This window comes from Haliotis cracherodii, unplaced genomic scaffold (genome assembly GCF_022045235.1).
Source record: "Haliotis cracherodii isolate W230 unplaced genomic scaffold, xgHalCrac1.p SCAF_5, whole genome shotgun sequence".
NCBI classification, from domain to species: Eukaryota; Metazoa; Mollusca; class Gastropoda; order Lepetellida; family Haliotidae; genus Haliotis; species Haliotis cracherodii.
In genome coordinates this window covers 55209032-55229089 of record NW_027266308.1, presented here as the reverse complement: position 1 = coordinate 55229089, position 20058 = coordinate 55209032, and the positions used below count along the sequence as shown (strand labels likewise).

At 36.9% G+C, this 20058-nt stretch overlaps 1 protein-coding gene across 13 annotated transcripts in view; it reads right to left on the bottom strand.

Annotated features, from left to right (window-relative positions):
• The window catches only part of LOC139442398 (echinoderm microtubule-associated protein-like 2), a 91694-nt gene that overhangs the window by 13420 nt on the left and 58216 nt on the right, over positions 1 to 20058 (bottom strand). For 8 of the 13 annotated variants that reach the window (XM_071223209.1, XM_071223201.1, XM_071223205.1 and 5 more), the window contains 7 exons: positions 18866 to 18913; positions 15998 to 16023; positions 9920 to 10046; positions 8310 to 8459; positions 7491 to 7563; positions 4689 to 4736; positions 1590 to 1691 (listed from right to left, as the gene is read on the bottom strand). In XM_071223209.1, the coding sequence (XP_071079310.1) occupies positions 1590 to 1691; positions 4689 to 4736; positions 7491 to 7563; positions 8310 to 8459; positions 9920 to 10046; positions 15998 to 16023; positions 18866 to 18913 (574 nt within the window). Of the gene's footprint in view, positions 1 to 1589; positions 1692 to 4688; positions 4737 to 5697; positions 5716 to 7490; positions 7564 to 8309; positions 8460 to 9919; positions 10047 to 15997; positions 16024 to 18865; positions 18914 to 20058 lie in introns of all 13 variants that reach the window. The other 5 variants (XM_071223207.1, XM_071223211.1, XM_071223206.1 and 2 more) reach the window with 4 other exon arrangements.

Here is a 20058-nt window from a genome sequence, read left to right as displayed (position 1 = left end):
GTGAGTATGGTTTTACGCCGCTTTTAGCAATATTTCAGCAATATCACAGCAGGGGACACCAGAAATGGGCTTCAAACATTGTACCCGTGTCGGGAATCGAACCCGTGTCTTCGGCGTGACGAGCGAACACTTTAACCACTAGGCTACCCGACCGCCCCGCTCTTCGCCAAAAGAAACACGACCCATACAAACACATAGAGAAGTATGTATGTTAAGAAAAGATGTTTCCAATGTGTGCCACTTTATGACAAAATAAACAGTCAGTCAAGTGTTACAACAGAGTGTCTATTCTTACTAGGTTATGCATGACACGATTTATACACACTAATCCTGCCCAAGACAAATGGTGCATCTCGAGTCATGATGCGTTCATGAGAGTCGGTTTACACAATATTCCGGTATGTTCATTTGTGCATCGAACCAATCTAATATCTCTTGAATATGAGTAATTCCTCACATATTAACCTACATGTATAATATTCACCTTTCTTTTGTCAGTGACTATATATGCATGACACATTTCTTTTAACATCATTATCAAATTAGATACATAATATCAATGCATATTCAATTTTTTTTTTGATTCTTACTGTGAAAGGAGGTTGTTTTTTATATAGCCATGTCTTTAGTGAGTGACGGAGTAGGGTGTTATGCAGTTTATCAATATTCCAGTAAAACCAAGGTGGGGTCGCCATGACTTCACACATTCTACCCATGTGTGATACTGAACCAAGGTCCTTGCTATAACAAATGACTACAACAACTACCACAGCTGCCAACCCCAAAAATGTTCCAGAGTGATATTTCACTTAAGCCAGGGTCTAGTGAATTTATCCACTTCTTGTAGAGCCATCCAGTACCATATTCTTGTAATGATGTTCTTAATAAATGCATGAGATTTCCTGTAGTGATTTTTATATCGTGAGAGCGGGATTGTGAGAGTCTCTCACCAACCGCACGAGAGTTGAAACAAGTGCACTACCCTGCTGTCCTTTGTCCTAAAGAGATATATCGAATACTAAACGAGCTCCTGTGTAATACCAATTTTATGAAACGAGTGAATAGTTGTGGTATCTGATGAGCAAAAACCTTATGGAACGGGGCACCTCAAAGTTTACAATCACGTCACAATACCCGATGACATAATTTTGGAATTTTGTTGCAAGATCCATCGGCGAAACAATGCCATGTGACGTCAGCCTAGCAACAAGGTTGCTGGGGTCATCGAGTGTGCATAAGCTCCTCTCAGTTATCTATCATTCCACACGCAATGTAGTGAATAAGCCAAGGGATGTTGAGCGCTTTCAATATTTGCTTGTGAAACTTGTTCCGAGAGTACATAAGCACACATTCTACGATGAATTTGGAATTTACTCAGTTCTGATTGGTCAATCAGAGGCTATTAAATCACGATGCGCGTTCGGTTCCAAATTCAATTTAGCGCGGTTAAATCTACAGGTAACCTAGCTCTACATTGAAAACACAGCATGTTCATCTCCTAATTTTGGCATTACACAACGTGCAATACAGCTGAATGTTTATTCGACGGGTGATCTCATCATGGGCAAGTAATAAGATATGATAGTTACCAGCTTGGAGAAGGAGACACAGCACACAGCCCTGTCGAAGTCCCCGAGTCCGATCACGTTCAGCGTGTTGAGGCTCACAGAGTCCCAGATACGAATGTGTGGCTGAAAGGAATCAAACTGTTCATATTATCTGTTTACAAAATGTACACATGAAATCAAAAACTTAAGACTTTGGACAAATACTTCTGTTAAGAAATAAAAGAGTAGATGCTTTTATGCAACATATCACAGCTGCAAGTACCTATTTGAAGACTGGAATCAGTATGTTTGGAACTTACTTCATGCATGATCATCATTGTCAAACTACTTATTAATAAAATCAATAACACCTTGGGTCAATTACGCAGAATATCATGTAGGTGAAATGTAAATAATTCTAATTTGTACAACATACTAACATCCAACAGCTTATTAATTTGAATAAATATGAAAAGGGGGAATAGAATTGCATGAAACGGAAGATAATAAGAAAATAATAACAGTTCTAAAATTCATGTTGTCCTTTTTTTCTGTATGAGGTCAACACCAGTATTCAAAGACATTTATAACTTTCAATTAATACACCATCACTGACTGAATGATTTCAAAGCTTATTACTTTGTTTACAGGTCAACTGATCCCAAATGTTGCACAAATCATCCCAGTTTGTGGAATAATATACATCTTAAGAGCAAACTTATTTTCTTCGTACTATGTTCACTAGCAAAGTAGAGCAAAATCATTTCCCAAAGAGATTAATATTAACAGTCTTAATAATTACAACTCTTGAAGGTAGTGTTGCAAACTTTTTCTACTTGACCCTATCACCTAAAGAGATCAATTTAAAATTCTATTTTCATTATTAGTTCAAGCACTGATACTATGGATTTGAAAAAAAATATCTCTGAACACCAAGAAATAAAAAACATGTTTTCTGACTTTGAGAAAAAGCATGTACTATTGTATCTGTCACTGACGATTCATGGATTTAAGAATATCACTTTAAATTGTGTCAAAAGAAATATTATCAAAAGTGTTGTGAATCACACTTTGTCAGCACAGAATCATTCACAACTGTAAAGTTAAGATACACAAAATATTATCTGTGTCCACATCTGAATATAATTTGAAACATTAATTGATTGACTCCAGAGTTACCTCCTAGGAAAACTAGCTGACATTCCATGCCTGCCATAATATATGCATGTTTATAATGAGGAAATACACATGTTGACCCAAGGCCTCATGGCCTACTACCGCATTATGACAAGTAGTATGAAAATACATTAAACACTTCAGTAAGTCAGGGCTCATCAAGATTTGATGGTTTTCATTGGAATATTTTGTTCAGATAAGAAAGATAAACACATGTCACATATTTAATAAAAATAAAAGTGTGGACCGGTAAGGGAAGGTATGAAAAAGTCAATGGAACATGAAGATTGAAGAATTCAGAATGTTATTTAAAAAGTGCCTGTCAATCGTAAGTTTATGTTTTTAAAATCCCCATTTTCCTTAAAAGAGCTCTTAAAAAATTAGTGAAAACAAATATAGTGGAAAGAAAAGGTTTGAAATGCAAATCCTTTGATAAAAGTTCGCTATTATAACTTATTTAATCAAGTTTTGATATGTTCAAGAAAGGCCTATGTGTAAAAGAAGCAGTACATGTGGCCCAACTTGTAATTAAAAAGACTGTAAAAACTGTCAAAACAGCCAAATATCAAATTTATTTTTAGATACTCTATCAAAAAGAAGACTATACTAATAACTGGTCTTACAGACATGAAACAGATACCAATTGGCAAAAATATTGTGAAAATATGAAACTATATAAGCTTTAGAAATAAGTCATGCACTTATATAGTGGAACGTGTTATGTGAAAGATACTTAGATATGTACAATATAGGGACAAATATACACACTACACAATATTGACTGCACATCCACCCACGTGTCACATTTAACTATTGCTGGTGAAACACACACATCAAAGTGAACATTCTACACCATGCAGTTTACATAGAAACATACTGAGTGGGTGAGTGAGTGAGTCTCAGCACAATGATGCAATGGGTACACATACTACCATGACACACACTGTCAGTTTCAGCGCACAATTGCAAATTAATATCACACACTGAAAAACCACACTGAGTGGACATGCCTACCTCTGTCCACTTCGTCACAGTCAGGCTGAGATAATGAGTACAATGACCTGAGTTCATACACTCTAAACTAGCAGGTCAGGTCAGCAGCCATTTTGTATGATACGCACTTGAAACTATTGCCATCAAAGTCGGTGGGAAAACGTAATTCCACAGAATTACACCCTTCTTGTTCTGGATTGGTTATTAAGGGCAAGTGACACCATACAGCTAACAGCTTAAATGTCCTGGACAAGAAGAAGCGACACAAAACTAACTTCACTGCGAGAACAACTGACCAAAATGCCATCTTTACCGCAGGTGTCTCCTCTCTTGGAAAACCTTTTTGTTTTTTCAAAACCCACCTCCCCATTTTTGCACATCCACTTTCATAAAATCAACTAAGGGGTTTCAAATCAACATTCATTTCTGTCCTTTTGACAAAAATATATAAACAAACAATAATTTGTAGCCAAAGCATAATATATTTTATGGCATCTAGCGAGACGTTTACAACAAACTAGCCTGCCACCATATATTTAACTCTTGACACCAGCTTAGAGGTCTGGATAACAGGATTAGATGATGAGTTAGTCAGCTATTGCATAAACAGTCTGCAAGCAAGAAACGTCATCAAGAACTAGTATTACCTTTCCGTAAAAAACATAATAAACTACAAGTTTAATAAACTTTTCATTAAGAATTTGGGTAAAATGTTAAGCTTAATATGACACTTGAGACTGACTATATGTAGGAATGAATCAGTCTTTATATTGTTTTCCTTTTCAAATGTGAACAGATATTAAATTATTTTTCTTTCATCAGTTACTAAATGTTCGGATCAAAATGTTGTTTTTTAAATTACCATATATCAAAAGTATATTCCTTGCTCCCAGTATGCTCAATGCTACACAAATGTTAGAAAGCTGTAATATGATTGGCTATAATACCGTCAGTCCAAGGTCACGCACTTACCCATTTCTCGTCATTATCTGTCACTTCAGAGGTACTATTTCTTTTTTTCTGAACATGCATAAATCATAAAAAAGCTTACAACAGTGCTAATGAAAGAGACAGAACAAGAAGGCAAGTCAATAATAAACAAACCATGAGGACGTGCAGAGAGAATGATGTGTTAGGACTCAGACATGACAACATTCCCTTCAACTTGCCAAGTTGGTGAACACATATAAATACTCTGCATCAACATTTCCAATGTATCCAATCTTCAAGTATCCTTCTTTAAAAGGCAGCAATGATGAGAAAGGTGGGCCTAACACTGCTTTCAACAGTATTCAAGTCATCAAACTAATATCAGCTTACTGTGGGAGTAAACTTACACAAGCCACGACATTGATGTTTCTTTGTTGTTTAATGCCGCACTCAGCAATATTCCAGCTATATGACACTAGCCTGTAAACAATCAAGTGTGGACCAGACAGATCAATGATTGATATCAGGATCAACAATCCACGCCTTCAGAGTACAATCACGCCATCAACAAACTCCTAACCACCCAATCAGTTTGGTCACTCTGGATGACAAGCAAAGGTTGCAGGGGACCTATTCTGACCCAGAATCCCCAATGGATGACAAGTCCTACACTTGAAAATGTCTAGGAAGATTTTAAAAGGATCACAAATGACAAAAACACCTATTAACAGTCTCGTAACAGCTAAAAAACGTTTTTTATCATATAATGCATAATTGTCCCTGCAGCTGTTGCAGCTGTTTAGAAAACGTCAAGCTTGGCAGGTTGAAGGAAAATATCGGCCACCAAATCTGTCATTCCTACATAGATACGGGATAAAATGTATCTGTTGCTTAATGTATTGATGATCATAGTTTGATCAGCTTTAAAAAGGATGGTTATCGTGATGTTGACTGCAACACTGAACTCTGTTAGAGAATGACAAATTTGGTACACGGCGACACCTATACAAATGACTTAGTTTCACATTCAAACTTATAAAGGCAGTGATACCATTCCATAAAATCTGCTCTGAAATCCCATCAAGATTTGTTGAAAGAAAAGACAAGTCATACTCAGTAAGTTCAAGCTTAAGAATTCATGAGTTCAACCACATCACAACAAATTCCTATATATTCAGTTTCTCAAATTGAGAGTCAGTACATGGTCACTGTATATATTCTAATATGAATACATATATCCAGTTTCCATGACCATAATAACCAATTTTGGTGTTTATTACACGCAGGCAACACGCATAATATGATAGAAATAATGCATACTTATATAATCATACACTGATATCAAGGCCTCAGGAACATGAATGTTCTTGCTCAGTTAACGAGATCACAGCTGTTGTTTGGATGGCTAATGGTTTCCCAATAATGAGAAATAACAAAATAGACATTTTGATGTCATGAACGTGCAATATTTAAAAAAATCGAAATTGTACTGGTGCAGGATCAAATTTCATCCAGTGTTTGATGTAAGAAAACATCTTTCACAATGACGGCAATTAGTAAGTTGAGAGCGATGTAGTTCTGTAGCTTACTTAAATTTTCTCATTTTTGTAATGTCATAGAGCAAGTGAGTGAGTCGAGTTCAACACTACTTCATCACAAACAGGGATTCGAACCCATGATCAAAGGTTTCTGAGGTGCCAAAGAGACACAACTCTGTACAGGAAACGGAGGCGACTAAAACAACTGGGCTCCCCAGGCCCCTTGTAATGTTTTAGAATAAATGTTAAAATCATCAGAATGAAAAGGCCAGAATGTGGTACCACTAGATTACAACAAATGAAGATCAAATATCACACAGCCAAAATATAAAATATATATATGCATAACACATTGTTCATTGCACATCACACTGACTATAAAATTCTAGAATCTTACAGAAATTGCCAAATCATAATTATTGTTCGAAAGAAGATACAAATTCTGTGACCACGTTTTAGAGACATCAAAGTGGCAACATTTCTGCTTCATCTGCTTCATCAGCCTCGTGCTTGCAAAGGAGATGTCAAAGATATAAATGTAAAGGACAAACTGCCATGACAGAACCTGACATGAACCAATAGTTCAGGTAAACTAAAAATATTTCCCAATGTATATACAAGACAAAAATTATTGGTGCCTTGGGTGGAAACCAGTTATACTGTTACCATGGTTACAAAAGCTTACTGAGATGCCAATTAGCAGCCCCATCAAGCATATTATGAGCCAATGAGATTAGTGTGGGGAGGTTCAACATCAACATGGTAATGGCTTCCACCAACAAACACAACAATAGTTGATTAGCTGGATGATAATGATGATAATTAATATTAATTACCACAAACACATACTCATGACACTGTAATTACTCCTCATACGAACAAGAAAATGAAAAGCGGGTTCTGTATCTTACAAATATCGTCTATTTTCTGAGGCTGTTATATTTATGCCAACAAATGACACATAATGATATCTCTTAACATCATGACTTATAATTCATTTTAACTAAATCAATTTAATATAATTTTAATATGATAGTTTTTGTATATTGGGTTCATATTTCTGGAGTATGTACAGTTATGATAAGAGAATCAGTGTTCAAAACTAAAGGAGTTTCGTGAGTCCTTGGCATCTAAGGTATTTGAACCTTGGGACTCCTTGATTCCTCAAATTGTAACATTTGGGTTTTGCCAAGGCTCCTCGAGTTTCATGCTTAATTTTGAACACTGGGGACTGGATAGATAGAGGTAGTCCATGCATCCAGTTCGGGCCCTGCCTCTAGGGGCATGGTCAGTTGGTCACACTTACTTTTCCTTCTTTCTTGTCATGGCCGGCAACTTGACCAGTCGCGATACGGATCTTGTCAGGGTGAACAGCGATACTGGAAGGACAGCGAGTGAGTGAGTGAGTGAGTGAGTAAGAGAGAGACCGTGGAGGTGAGGTGAGGTGAAATTGGGTTTAACGTCGTGTCCAAGATTATTGCACTTATATAGCGAAGTGCATGTACGTGTAGAGACAGTGGAGAAACAAGCACTACATTAAATGGTGAGTGAGTGAGTGAGTGAGTGAGTGAGTGAGTGAGTTCTATTGGCCTGAAAATACTCTGGACCATACAAACCAGTGACTGAAAGCATGAGCCTTGATTCAAACTATTCAGGCATGATAACATGAAGTCACAGGGTCGGATATCCCCATCCATTTCAGTGAACTCTTACAACAAGTATATGTTACTCGGACCTGTTCTTCCACAGAATACAAACAGGGGTACACTGGGAAAAAGACTGAATACTGAATATAAGGCAGGCTAGACAGTCATAGTCTGTTTCATGGAAGTAAACCTTTCCCGTCTTGCATGGGAGTTTGCATGGCCAATAAAAACAGCAACTTCAAACTATTAATTTCAACAATTTAAGTTTTTGAAACACTACACTGATACCACAAAACGCAAAATGTGAGATCCAAAATATCGTTTCTTCATATATATGGACTAGTAACACAAATATAATAAAAGCAAAGCATTCACTTAGAGCATCATATTTGAATAAATTAAGAATGTTGCAATATGTTTATTCAGAATTATCAATGATTCACTTAAATGCTGATATATGAGTAGTCTCCCCTTCTCACCACTTGACATCATCGCTGTGTCCGAGGTAGTGGCGTTGCATATTTTCTTCCACATTGTAGAGAACCACAACTGCTGCGATGAAGTAGACAAGTTCCCCTGTCGGTAGGTTGTACAAGTTGGAACGACAATCTCGCCCTCGATAACCATAGCTAGTTCAGTTAAGAAATACAGTATTCCTTGAACAGAAAAATTACTTTGGATTTTCATTACCAAAACAATGTGAGTGAGTGAGTGAGTGAATGTTGTGTGCAGTGCAGTCAGCAATATTACAGCAGCATGAAATAACTCGTGTCCCTCATCTTCCTGAGGCAAGAGAGTAAACTGACTATAAAGGTCCAGTTTCCACCCTTGCCGAACTAGGCTGGTATTATGGAGTTACATTTTGGCTGGACTAACGAGTCTATGCATAGTCCAATCAAAATCGTGCACCGACATCGAAATCGTAAAACTGTCCTGCAGATTTCGGTCGATTGCAGGATTTGCAAAGCATGTGCACCGCCAACTCGTTGTCAGCAGATATTTTACAAATCTTTTCATGTTTTTAATCAAGGTGCTCATGTGATTTGATGCATTTCACTTGATTATATCGTCCTGACTGGGCGCCACCATTTTGTGAGAAGCAAACGCAAGTGATACGAGAAGTGGAATCTGATTGGTCCATAGGAGAGGTTTAGAAGGGACATAGAAGTGGCAATAGCTACGATCGAGCCCAGGAATTCCAGCCTAGTTTGGCAAGGGTGGAAACTGGACTTTTAACTTCAGTTAACTCTCTTGCCTCGGGAAGATGCATGTCCCTATGCTTGAGCTATGATCCGAACCATCAGGATTTGGAGACACCCAATCTGACAGGTGAAACATTGTAACCAGTGAATTGCCATTATGACAAGATTCAAGTACTGAGTACGTACTGGGACAATGGTTTGTTTGGTTTGTTTGTTTGTTGTTTAGCGCCGCACTCAGCAATATTCCAGCTATATGACGGCGGTCAGTAAATAATTGAGTCTGGACCAGACAACTCAGTGATTAATATCATGAGCATCGATTCACGCAATTGGGATCGATGACATGCATCAACCAAGTCAGCGAGCCTGACCATCCGATCCTGTTAGTCGCCTCTTACACTGGGACAAGGCAATTCAATCAGTGATCACATCTTCTGCCACGTAATGGTTTCATTAGACCTATTGCATCAAAAGCTCGGACCTATTGCAACCTTGAATCCAATCAGTGATCACAGAGTATGACACGTAATGGCTTCATCGGACCTATTGTGACCTTGAATCCAGTCAGTGATCACAGAGTATGACACGTCATGGTTTAATCGGATCTATTGTGACCTTGAATCCAATCAGTGATCACAGAGAATGACACGTCATGGTTTCATCAGACCTATTGTGACCTTGAATCCAGTCAGTGATCACAGAGTATGACACGTCATGGTTTCATCAGACCTATTGTGACCTTGAATCCAGTCAGTGATCACAGAGTATGACAAGCAGTTTGTTCATCCGATTTATTCTGCCCCAGAATCTCATTAGGAATGAATCAGACCCAAATCTTCTTCAGAAGTCAAAGGGTGTCTGACATCAGCCATTCAAGAGAAGGATACACCCATTCCACCTGCAGTGTTTCTGATGGAGCTTCCCCTATCTTGGACAGATTGTAGTCAGTAAGAGCAGAGGGTGCGTACAGCGTGATTGGCCGCCCACGGATGTAGATCTTTAAGTATCCATCCTCTGGAACACACAAGGGAGATAACCATGTCATAAAGCAGTCATATCAAAGCTTACTGCCCTCCTAGAAATCTTATCATACCAAGGCTAAAACATTTATCACACACATTATATGATATATATTACATGCATGATATTGTTAACTAAGCACAGGACCAAAGCACTTCTCTGAAAACACACTGAACAAAATTAATCCATTTTTGCCTCAAAAATAATACATCAAGCAAAATAACATTAAGTGTAAACATATAGCGAGAATAGCTGCAAAGCATCCACTTCAATAACACATGGTATTTGAATTTTTTTAACACTGTATGTATGTATACTTACTTGTATATGGTAAATTGCTAACTACCACTGAGTGTACATGCATTTTATATAATAACAACATAGCCTACATTACATTTTACACTGGTAACATTTTAATAGAATTTAGGCAACAAAAACGATAAAATCAGAATATGTCCAGTTCCTTTATGTGCTTTGGAATTAGGAATAAAACCTTAAACAACTGTAACCACTCACAAATCTCATCCACATAAGCATGCATTTAATTAAGGGTTGATTGAGTGCAGCATTCAGCAGTCTCAACTGATGTTACCAACTGTGTCAGTATTTCACAGCAACTGTTATCCTTCTCAAATCTTCACCTGCTTAAGTTCTTAAGTTCTCATTAAAATCTCCCTCATTCCTCCTTTGCATGAGTGAGTGAGTTTGGAGTTATGCCACTTTAGCTCCGTCACAGCCACACCATGGCAGAGGGTGAAAACCAGTGCACCCTTGAAGGGAATCAAACCCAGGACTTTGGTGTGACAAGCAAAGACACAATCCACTGAGCCAACCAACCACATGTTTCATCTAATATTCCTTTAATATCACTAAATGCAGTTGTACCACTAAGAGAAATGGACTTAAATATTAGAATATCTTAACTGGTGTATTTGCTACTTCAGAGCGTCATGTATTGAACAGTATATGTCAGCATTGGCATCACTACATATATTACATGAAAAAAGCATTATATTCAGATTATTTGATTATTTTCAGAAAGAAAGTTTTCTCTACTTAAATCAGGAAATCTAAACATAAGTTTTCATTGTACTATCGCAGATGTCTCCCTTAACTGCCATTGATATTACTGAAGAACAAGTATGAATCAGTTTGCTATCAAGTTCTTCAGATTTATACTAAAGCACCTCAGATGAATCAAGTGTATTCAATACCAATCCTTAGTGCAACCAAAAGTCATTCAAACTCACCATTATGTTACCATGGTAACAAGAATTAATTTTCATTTTTATAACAATTCAAGCAGCAAATGAAGAAGTTCTATAAAGACGAAATTCCATTCAAAATCTTCTAATCCAAACCATCTTAAGCATCACACTTGTGTCCCTCATGCTGGAGTTGTATTTCAACCTCCTTCAACAGAACCTGTTATCGCTAGAGGTTTCTTGTGTTACAGAAGAGGAAAGAACAGTCCAACCAAACAAACACACATAATTACGCAAAAGAAGGTTATTCTAGCAGTCTGGGTAGGAAGACACTTACCAAATGCTAGCAATTGCAAAAAGAAAACAATGTAACTAAAACATATAGATGACAAAAACAATGAACACAATCCAGGATACCCTTTCATGGAAAGATATACTGAAAACATAACTCATGGTGTGAATTAGTGCAAAAACGTTTCTTCTCAGAGTGCATATTCCTCAATGTAATATAGCGCATTGGGCCCTGTTCCACAGGTGATATTGGCACTACACTTGTCGCAACTCACATAGTCTTAACATCGATTTACCATAATTCTAATGCTTAACTTAACGTTTAAGAGGGTTCCATTCCACACAGCAATCTTAGAACTATGACTACACTACTTCCCATTCTTTCACGTGGTTATACTGACGTACGATAACTGTATCCCTAACTAAACATGTTGTAGCACTACATAACTTTGAGTGATGGGTGCCGTTGTACAAAGCTATCTTAGCACTGAGGTGATAGTCACTTAACTCCCATACCGCAACAAAGACTTATGACAGTCGTAGCACTAACATAACTTTGAGTGATGGGTGCCGTTGTACAAAGCTATCTTAGCACTGAGGTGATAGTCACTTAACTCCCATACCGCAACAAAGATTTACAACAGTCGTAGCACTAACATAACTTTGAGTGATGGGTGCCCTTGTACAAAGCTATCTTAGCACTGAGGTGATAGTCACTTAACTCCCATACCGCAACAAAGACTTACGACAGTCGTAGCACTAACATAACTTTGAGTGATGGGTGCCCTTGTACAAAGCTATCTTAGCACTGAGGTGATAGTCACTTAACTCCCATACCGCAACAAAGATTTACGACAGTCGTAGCACTAACATAACTTTGAGTGATGGGTGCCCTTGTACAAAGCTATCTTAGCACTGAGGTGATAGTCACTTAACTCCCATACCGCAACAAAGACTTACGACAGTCGTAGCACTAACATAACTTTGAGTGATGGGTGCCCTTGTACAAAGCTATCTTAGCACTGAGGTGATAGTCACTTAACCATGTTAACTCCCATACCGCAACAAAGATTTACGACAGTCGTAGCACTAACATAACTTTGAGTGATGGGTGCCCTTGTACAAAGCTATCTTAGCACTGAGGTGATAGTCACTTAACTCCCATACAGCAACAAAGACTTACGACAGTCGTAGCACTAACATAACTTTGAGTGATGGGTGCCCTTGTACAAAGCTATCTTAGCACTGAGGTGATAGTCACTTAACTCCCATACCGCAACAAAGATTTACAACAGTCGTAGCACTAACATAACTTTGAGTGATGGGTGCCCTTGTACAAAGCTATCTTAGCACTGAGGTGATAGTCACTTAACTCCCATACCGCAACAAAGACTTACGACAGTCGTAGCACTAACATAACTTTGAGTGATGGGTCCCGGGTGCCATTGTACAAAGCTATCTTAGCGCTAAGGTGATAGTCACTTAACTCCCATACCTCAAAAAGACTTACCACAGTCGTAGCACTAACATAACTTTGAGGGATGGGTCCCGGGTGCCGTTGTACAAAGCTATCTTAGCGCTAAGGTGATAGTCACTTAACTCCCTTACCTCAACAAAGAGTTACCACAGTCGTAGCGCTTAGATTGTTTTGTATAACGACAACCTGGGCCCTGATCTTTCATCAAAGGCCAAATGAGACACTTATATGAACATTCTACTAACACATCACAACTTACACTGTCATCAAGGGTATAATTCCATAAAGCAATCTAATTGCTACGACTGTCACAAGGTCACACCCTAACCTAAACTTATGGAAGTCTGAGATCCCTCTGTGGACTGGGCATTGACCAGTAAACAAAAGCCATCATGCACCCTATAATATTTAATATATTGGGGAATTATCACTTGAACAAAATTGGACCCTGAGCCATAATGGCAAAATTATCATATTACATGACTGTCACATATTATAAATGTTCATATGAACCTTTTCACAAATCAGACCTGAACTTGAAAATATCCTTCAGTATTTAGAAAAGGATAAGAGCTCTCATTTTATCACCAAGGTAATGGGGGAACTAAAGACGCTGATAACAATATGATAGCTTTCATCTCTTCTGCAGTAATCACTCACCTTCCTGTAAGACTTAGTCAGTCATGAACAGTCATCCAAATCAAAGCTTGCATGCAGTGTCCACTAAGTTATACATCGTGTTGCCCCTTGAAACCCACTTATACACCATGAACACATCTAGGCAACACCATCCACTAATTTACATATGTAGTACAGATTTAGATAGCCCAAAGGTTTGTATATGTAGATTGCACCTAGACAGCATGGCCAACTGATTTGCATGTGCCAATTATTTCTAGATAGCAAAGCCCTGATTTGCAGGTGCAGATTACATGTAGGCACCACAAACTTCAAGTTTGCATGTTTTTCATATGAAGACTAACCCCTCACTTCCATGAAAAACACCAGTTTGTTCACAAATCTGAGGGTGTCACTAGTCTGTCTCTCCACCCACCCCACCCACCCAAAAAAATGATTATCCAAAAATCATTCTGATGATATGTGAGGATTATTTTGGACCTTTTTAGACACTATCTAGGTAAACAGAGTCAGAACCTATTACTGTTTCAACAGCTGATAGAAACTTTTACATAAAGGGAACAACTCTTGTATGGTCTCGTACTGAACAACCACCAAAATCAATATGCATCCTTGGACAAATTGATTTGGTACACATATACACAGATAACAGCGACATAAAACATCAACAGGTGTGACAGTCTACCACAAGTCTGAAGATCAAGTAACACTGTGTAACATGCCTCAACATATATCACACGTATATCACATACACATATATCATTCATATATATATATATATATATATCACACACACAGACTGAGCCCAAAACACACAAGCCATATTATTCAGCATTGTTTACATTAGATATTACTCTTAATGGCCTACCTTAAGAATACAGTACCACAAGCATTTCAAACATGTCTAATACCCTATGATGTAAAATGTAATATCTTATTGCTAGATACACTGGGGTCCGTCCAGGAAAAACTGCTCCTTGTCTTCATGACATGACATGTGACCTAGATCATCCTCACGAGATTATGCGGTACTGTATTCGAAAGCTGCTCCCTCCCATGAAATGCGCTGTTATTAGGATTTAGATATATCTTAGGTCTCAAAGCTGGGGAAGACTGTCTAACTTGAGGCAGAAGAGTACAATCCCACTGTCATAATAAAACATTCTCTAAGTTTTGTCACATACACAGAGTGTCATTCCAAATATATCATTATTTTCATTCATTTTTCTTTCTTACTCTGCTACCCCTTTGTCAAGCCTCACTATCCTTGAACACATAACTGACATCTTTACAAAATTCAACTCCTTCATCAGGGAGGGTTCTTCATGAGGGTTCCTGCATATTTGACCTGACTTTCCAAAGATAGAAACTAACATTTTCAGCCCACTAGTCCTTATAATAACATATAGCAAAACCTTTAACAATTTCTACTAGTCCTTAGGATACCTTAAGTATCAGGCAGTTTTGCACGGACTACAGGACTAGTTCTTGTTCAATATATTCATTGTAACATTGATCAATAAATTCATTGTAACATTTTTCAATCAACAGAATGGTAATGTCATGATTTTTGTTTCCCAATATCTGGTAAGCTGAATGTTAAATGCATGCATTCAAACATTCATTCATTCAACTCATGCATGACCATCTCAATGTGCTCATGACTTTTAAAAGAACTATTAAGTGAGTCATGATGACTGTTTCAAAGGCTAGGTGAAATACTGCTTCATTATTCAATACGTTAGTGGACGTTCAAAAGAAAGATCTACCATATGAAATATGCCACAGATCTGGGACCCCAACAGGGACATGGGTAGACCATGCATCTAAGTCTTACAAGTGTTTACTACTTATTACAGCCCTTCCCAATATTCCCTAACTCAGGCCATTTGTTAAAGGCGCAGACTGAATCCACTCAGATAATTCAAGCAATGGATGCAAGACATGAATCCATGAGCCGGTGTTTGCATGCATACACAAATGTGCTTATTCTTAGTTCATAATTTCAAAAGAAACTTATCTACTTTTGCATTTAGCTTAAATACATTAAAAACACCTATTTTCAAAACATACAGAATATGCAAAAACATCATGTCTCAAACAGGAATGTCTAGTTGTCATTTGAAAGTTAACATTCTGAAAACATAGTTCACATACATGTATTTGTCTTGCAAACCATGACTTTTGTGTATGTAAACATATAAAACATAGAGTACAATAATACAGTAAAAAACAATAGTTTGAAAATGTGACAGAAAAACTGTTTAACTGGTGATGTCATAACAAATAACCACTTATGTAATTTAACCAAAATATAAGACATAAACCCTTACCTGTATTCCAAACGGGCTCCCGAGCACTGAAAAATTAAAAATAAAATAATGCAAAAATACCATTGTAGACTTTCATAAGTTCCTAATAACATGAATATGTACAAAAATTATCATGTGATCGATTCTCGTAAATGCCAACGATATGATATCACTAATAGCTTGACTGACATTTCAGATGAATATTAACGATCATGACTTTACCACAGTAGCATTAATGTCATAGTGTGCACTTTACAAAGGATTAGGTGCTGATAAAGTTAGAACACAAGACATTTATGAAATACAGAAGAACACATTGGCAATGGAGATGGTGTTTGTGGTCTTCTCTCAGACAATGCTCGACAGAAAAATAAAGACACAAGAAAAAGATGAATCTTCCTATCTAGCAGATTTGTGTATGAGTGTAAGCTAATGTTATGTTTATTGTCCTTGTTAGTGCACAGCAAACAAGGAAGGTACAAAAATTAACAGATCAATACTAACATTGTTATTGTGATTATTTCAACAAAAATAGAATGGAATCAATCTAGAAACAAAATGCAGAATAATGTTGTAAAATTTCAAGAGGTTTTTATAATCTGTACCAGGATTAGGAGAAAATGGTTGATAGGGGCTTAATGCAGCTGTTGAAAGTGTTCCAGTCGTATCACAATAGTAAGGTTTCGGAAAGTGTCAATTTAGGTCATGTGTAATACCCCATTGGTGAAGTAACCAAAGATGCCTCAATATTGTCATTATTAAACCTGTGTTCGCATCAAAATCTAAACTCAAGAATGTAGGCTAAGAGGGGTGTTTCGGTGTGCGAATGAGTATAGTTTTACACTTTTTTAGCTATATCACAACAGTATTAAGAAAAGGGACGGCCACCAAGAATGTATACCACATTGTACTCATGTGGAGAATCAAACCAAGGTCTTCAGCATGGCAATACATGGGCCAGCTAACCAACCCAGTTATGGATTGAAAAAATCAAGGGAGGCAACCACACCAAGATAGGTTCCATGGTGTTTTTTAGCAATAGGCTTTGATTAACCCTCTTCAGTGAAATACTGTGCCATTCCTTTAATTTTCCAATTAATGGAGCATTATAACTAATGCATTAAACTGTAATAGTTCCAGGGCCAGCCAGAAACTGTGCTACACATTAGATGGAATGCTTGATGTCTAGACTAACTGCTGCCAGGATGTAGACAAGGTACATTGTGTGAGTGTTATACCAATTGATTAATATTCATGCTTTGTCGACACATTTTGCTAGTTTGTCATTGAAATCTGTTCCGAGATTTACATCGGATGATAAATTTTCATAACCAATTACGTACCATTTTTCTCTTAACCCAGTGATCAACATGAAATTGTAAACAACTACTGTAGATGCTTGTTACACAATTATGAATATCAATTAATATAAGTCTACAAAATATAATGACATAAAATAAAAGATAAAAATAAGCAAACAAATTAACGATATATATATGCAGTGGAAAAATCGTAACATAATTGTGCTTTTTGTGTGCGTATGTATAGAGGATCTGAATGGATGTGAGCGAAGGCATGCTGAAATGCTCATGCTTGAACAAATGTTGATGTAAACAAAGGTTGATCTGGCTATAACCACATTATAACCATTTAGCTGTAATTTGTAAATGTTGGATGAATAGTTCAAATAGAGATCTGATACTGTATTTAAATCAAATATTTTAGTTACCAGTACCAATAGATGTGAACTGTTCAAAATGAGTTGTCCACAAATCCCAATAAAACAAAAGATCATGAACTGGATGTAGAATGAAAACTAGAAAGTTGAATTTTCATTGACCATAAATTTACTATTGGTTAAAGCGAAACTCATTTGTCAACAGAACATATATATGCCATGCGTATGTTTCAGGACGTAATGATGTAAAATCCAAACTTAATTTGGATTTAATATGTGTGTACACATGCAGAACAGAACATGAGATGTGTTTGTGTGTCTAAAAATATGATAACCTACAAGAACAAAAATAACAAAGCATCTTGTCCTCTGCACCAAACATTAAAGTGTGTGAAAGGAAAGAAACCCAACACTGTAAGAACCGACTGAATAACCTGAAAATATAAATCTTGCAGACTCCATTCCTACTAAAGACAGTCCCTGAAGAGACTACAGCAGTCCGCCCCTGAGAAGATCCAACTATACACTGGGATGTAATCACCCAAGTAAAATGTACCATCAAAATATTTGATGTGAGAGAAGCAAAGTATCTTAATGACACAGGGAAGGATATGGTGCTGTTTTAATCTCTCATATTTTGTAAGCTGAGTAGGAACCATGTCTACATGTAGAGTTCTTCGATTAAATATTTCAGTTAAAACCAATAACATAATAACAAAAAGTGCTAAAATTCATAATTAAAAAAGTTAATGTTATTAACGGAAGAGACAGAATTATTTCCATTCACAACACACAAATTGATATGGAAAATCTGAGAAAAATCTTCCTTTTTTTCTGTAAAATAGTTTTATCATCCAATGTTATTATCCTTAACAAGAATTGAGTGGTAAATTCAAAAACATAAGTTCATTAAAAGAATCATGTTTCAGAATTCATCAATACACAAGGTCCTCATTTCTTTTCTTTTTAAAAAAGATTTTCATAAATGCAATAAGACCTTCCAAAAACATTTTTTTAGTGTTATCTTCATATAAAAAGTGTCAAATTTGATTTATGTTAATTTTGATATATTTACTTATGAGTGACATAAAGAAATTAATTTTTCTTGTCAGCACCATCACGATCCTTCCCTGTGTTGAAGAAGCAGAGAGCCAGTAGCCGCAGTGAAAGGCGTTAGTGAATATATCTAGCTTTAATCTACATGCTTTTACCCCTTCATCACCGGGCGCGGATTCAGATTACTGTGGGAAATGCTACGTCTATAAAAGAAACAGGAGCATTTTTAAACCTTTAGCTCATTTATTGCAACTATTTTCACCAAAATGTCTCATTTGTGAACAATTCAAACTCTCTGATCACCATCTGCATGTCGGGAATCGAACCCGGGTCTTCGGCGTGACGAGCAGGCTCTTTAACCACTAGGCTACCGACCGCCCCCTGAGTTACTTAAAGAGAAGTAGGATTACCCTATGATATTCCCCAAACTGCTGAAATAAACTGCTGTTTCTTTGCAAGTCACATAAAAATTCCAAAACATTTAAGGTCAAATCAGGATATGTCAGAGTTTTCTTTTCTACCTATAAGGATAAACTGCTCTTGACTGTCATATCATATATCATTTATCCAACTTCCCAGTAACCAAACCACTTAACATTTATTTCACTTCTTCATAGATGAGACATTATGATATGATATAGGGCACCGGCACCGCCATTGGCTGCAGGAAGCGCACAGCTGCACAGTGTTGCACATGGTTAGTTACATTGCCTGTATGGGAATAAAACACATAACATCAACAATAATCAACACTATCCTTTCCCAGTCACCGTGACAACAACAAGGGGTGAGGTGGTACAACATTAGTCACGTGTCTGTGTTGGGATAAACTGAATGATCAGATAGTACAACATTGGTATACATGTTGAATATACTGAGTGGTCACCATTGGTAGGTATATATATATATATATGTTGAATGATGAGATTGTAAAACATTAGTATAATTGTTGAATGATGGGATGGTAAAACATTAGTATAATTGTTGAATGATGAGATGGTAAAACATTGTACAATGATGAGATGGTAAAACATTGGTACAAATGTTGAATGACAATGGAGACATCAATGTGATATATTTTATGTTATTGTTTTGTTTGTTGTTGTTTATTTCCACTCCCACATCATTCAGCTATATGATGGCAGTAAATGATCAAAACTATAGAGGTATATGCAGGAATGACCATCACGTCAATAATTCAGAGTATTTAACACGGAAAGAAAATATTTTGTAAACATGAACCGTTGAGGTTCCTCAATATTTAAACATTTTGTCATTGTGTTTCCTCAGTAACAGGAAACTGAAATCTAAGCCATATGTGAGGAGTGTGACATATACCACACAAAGG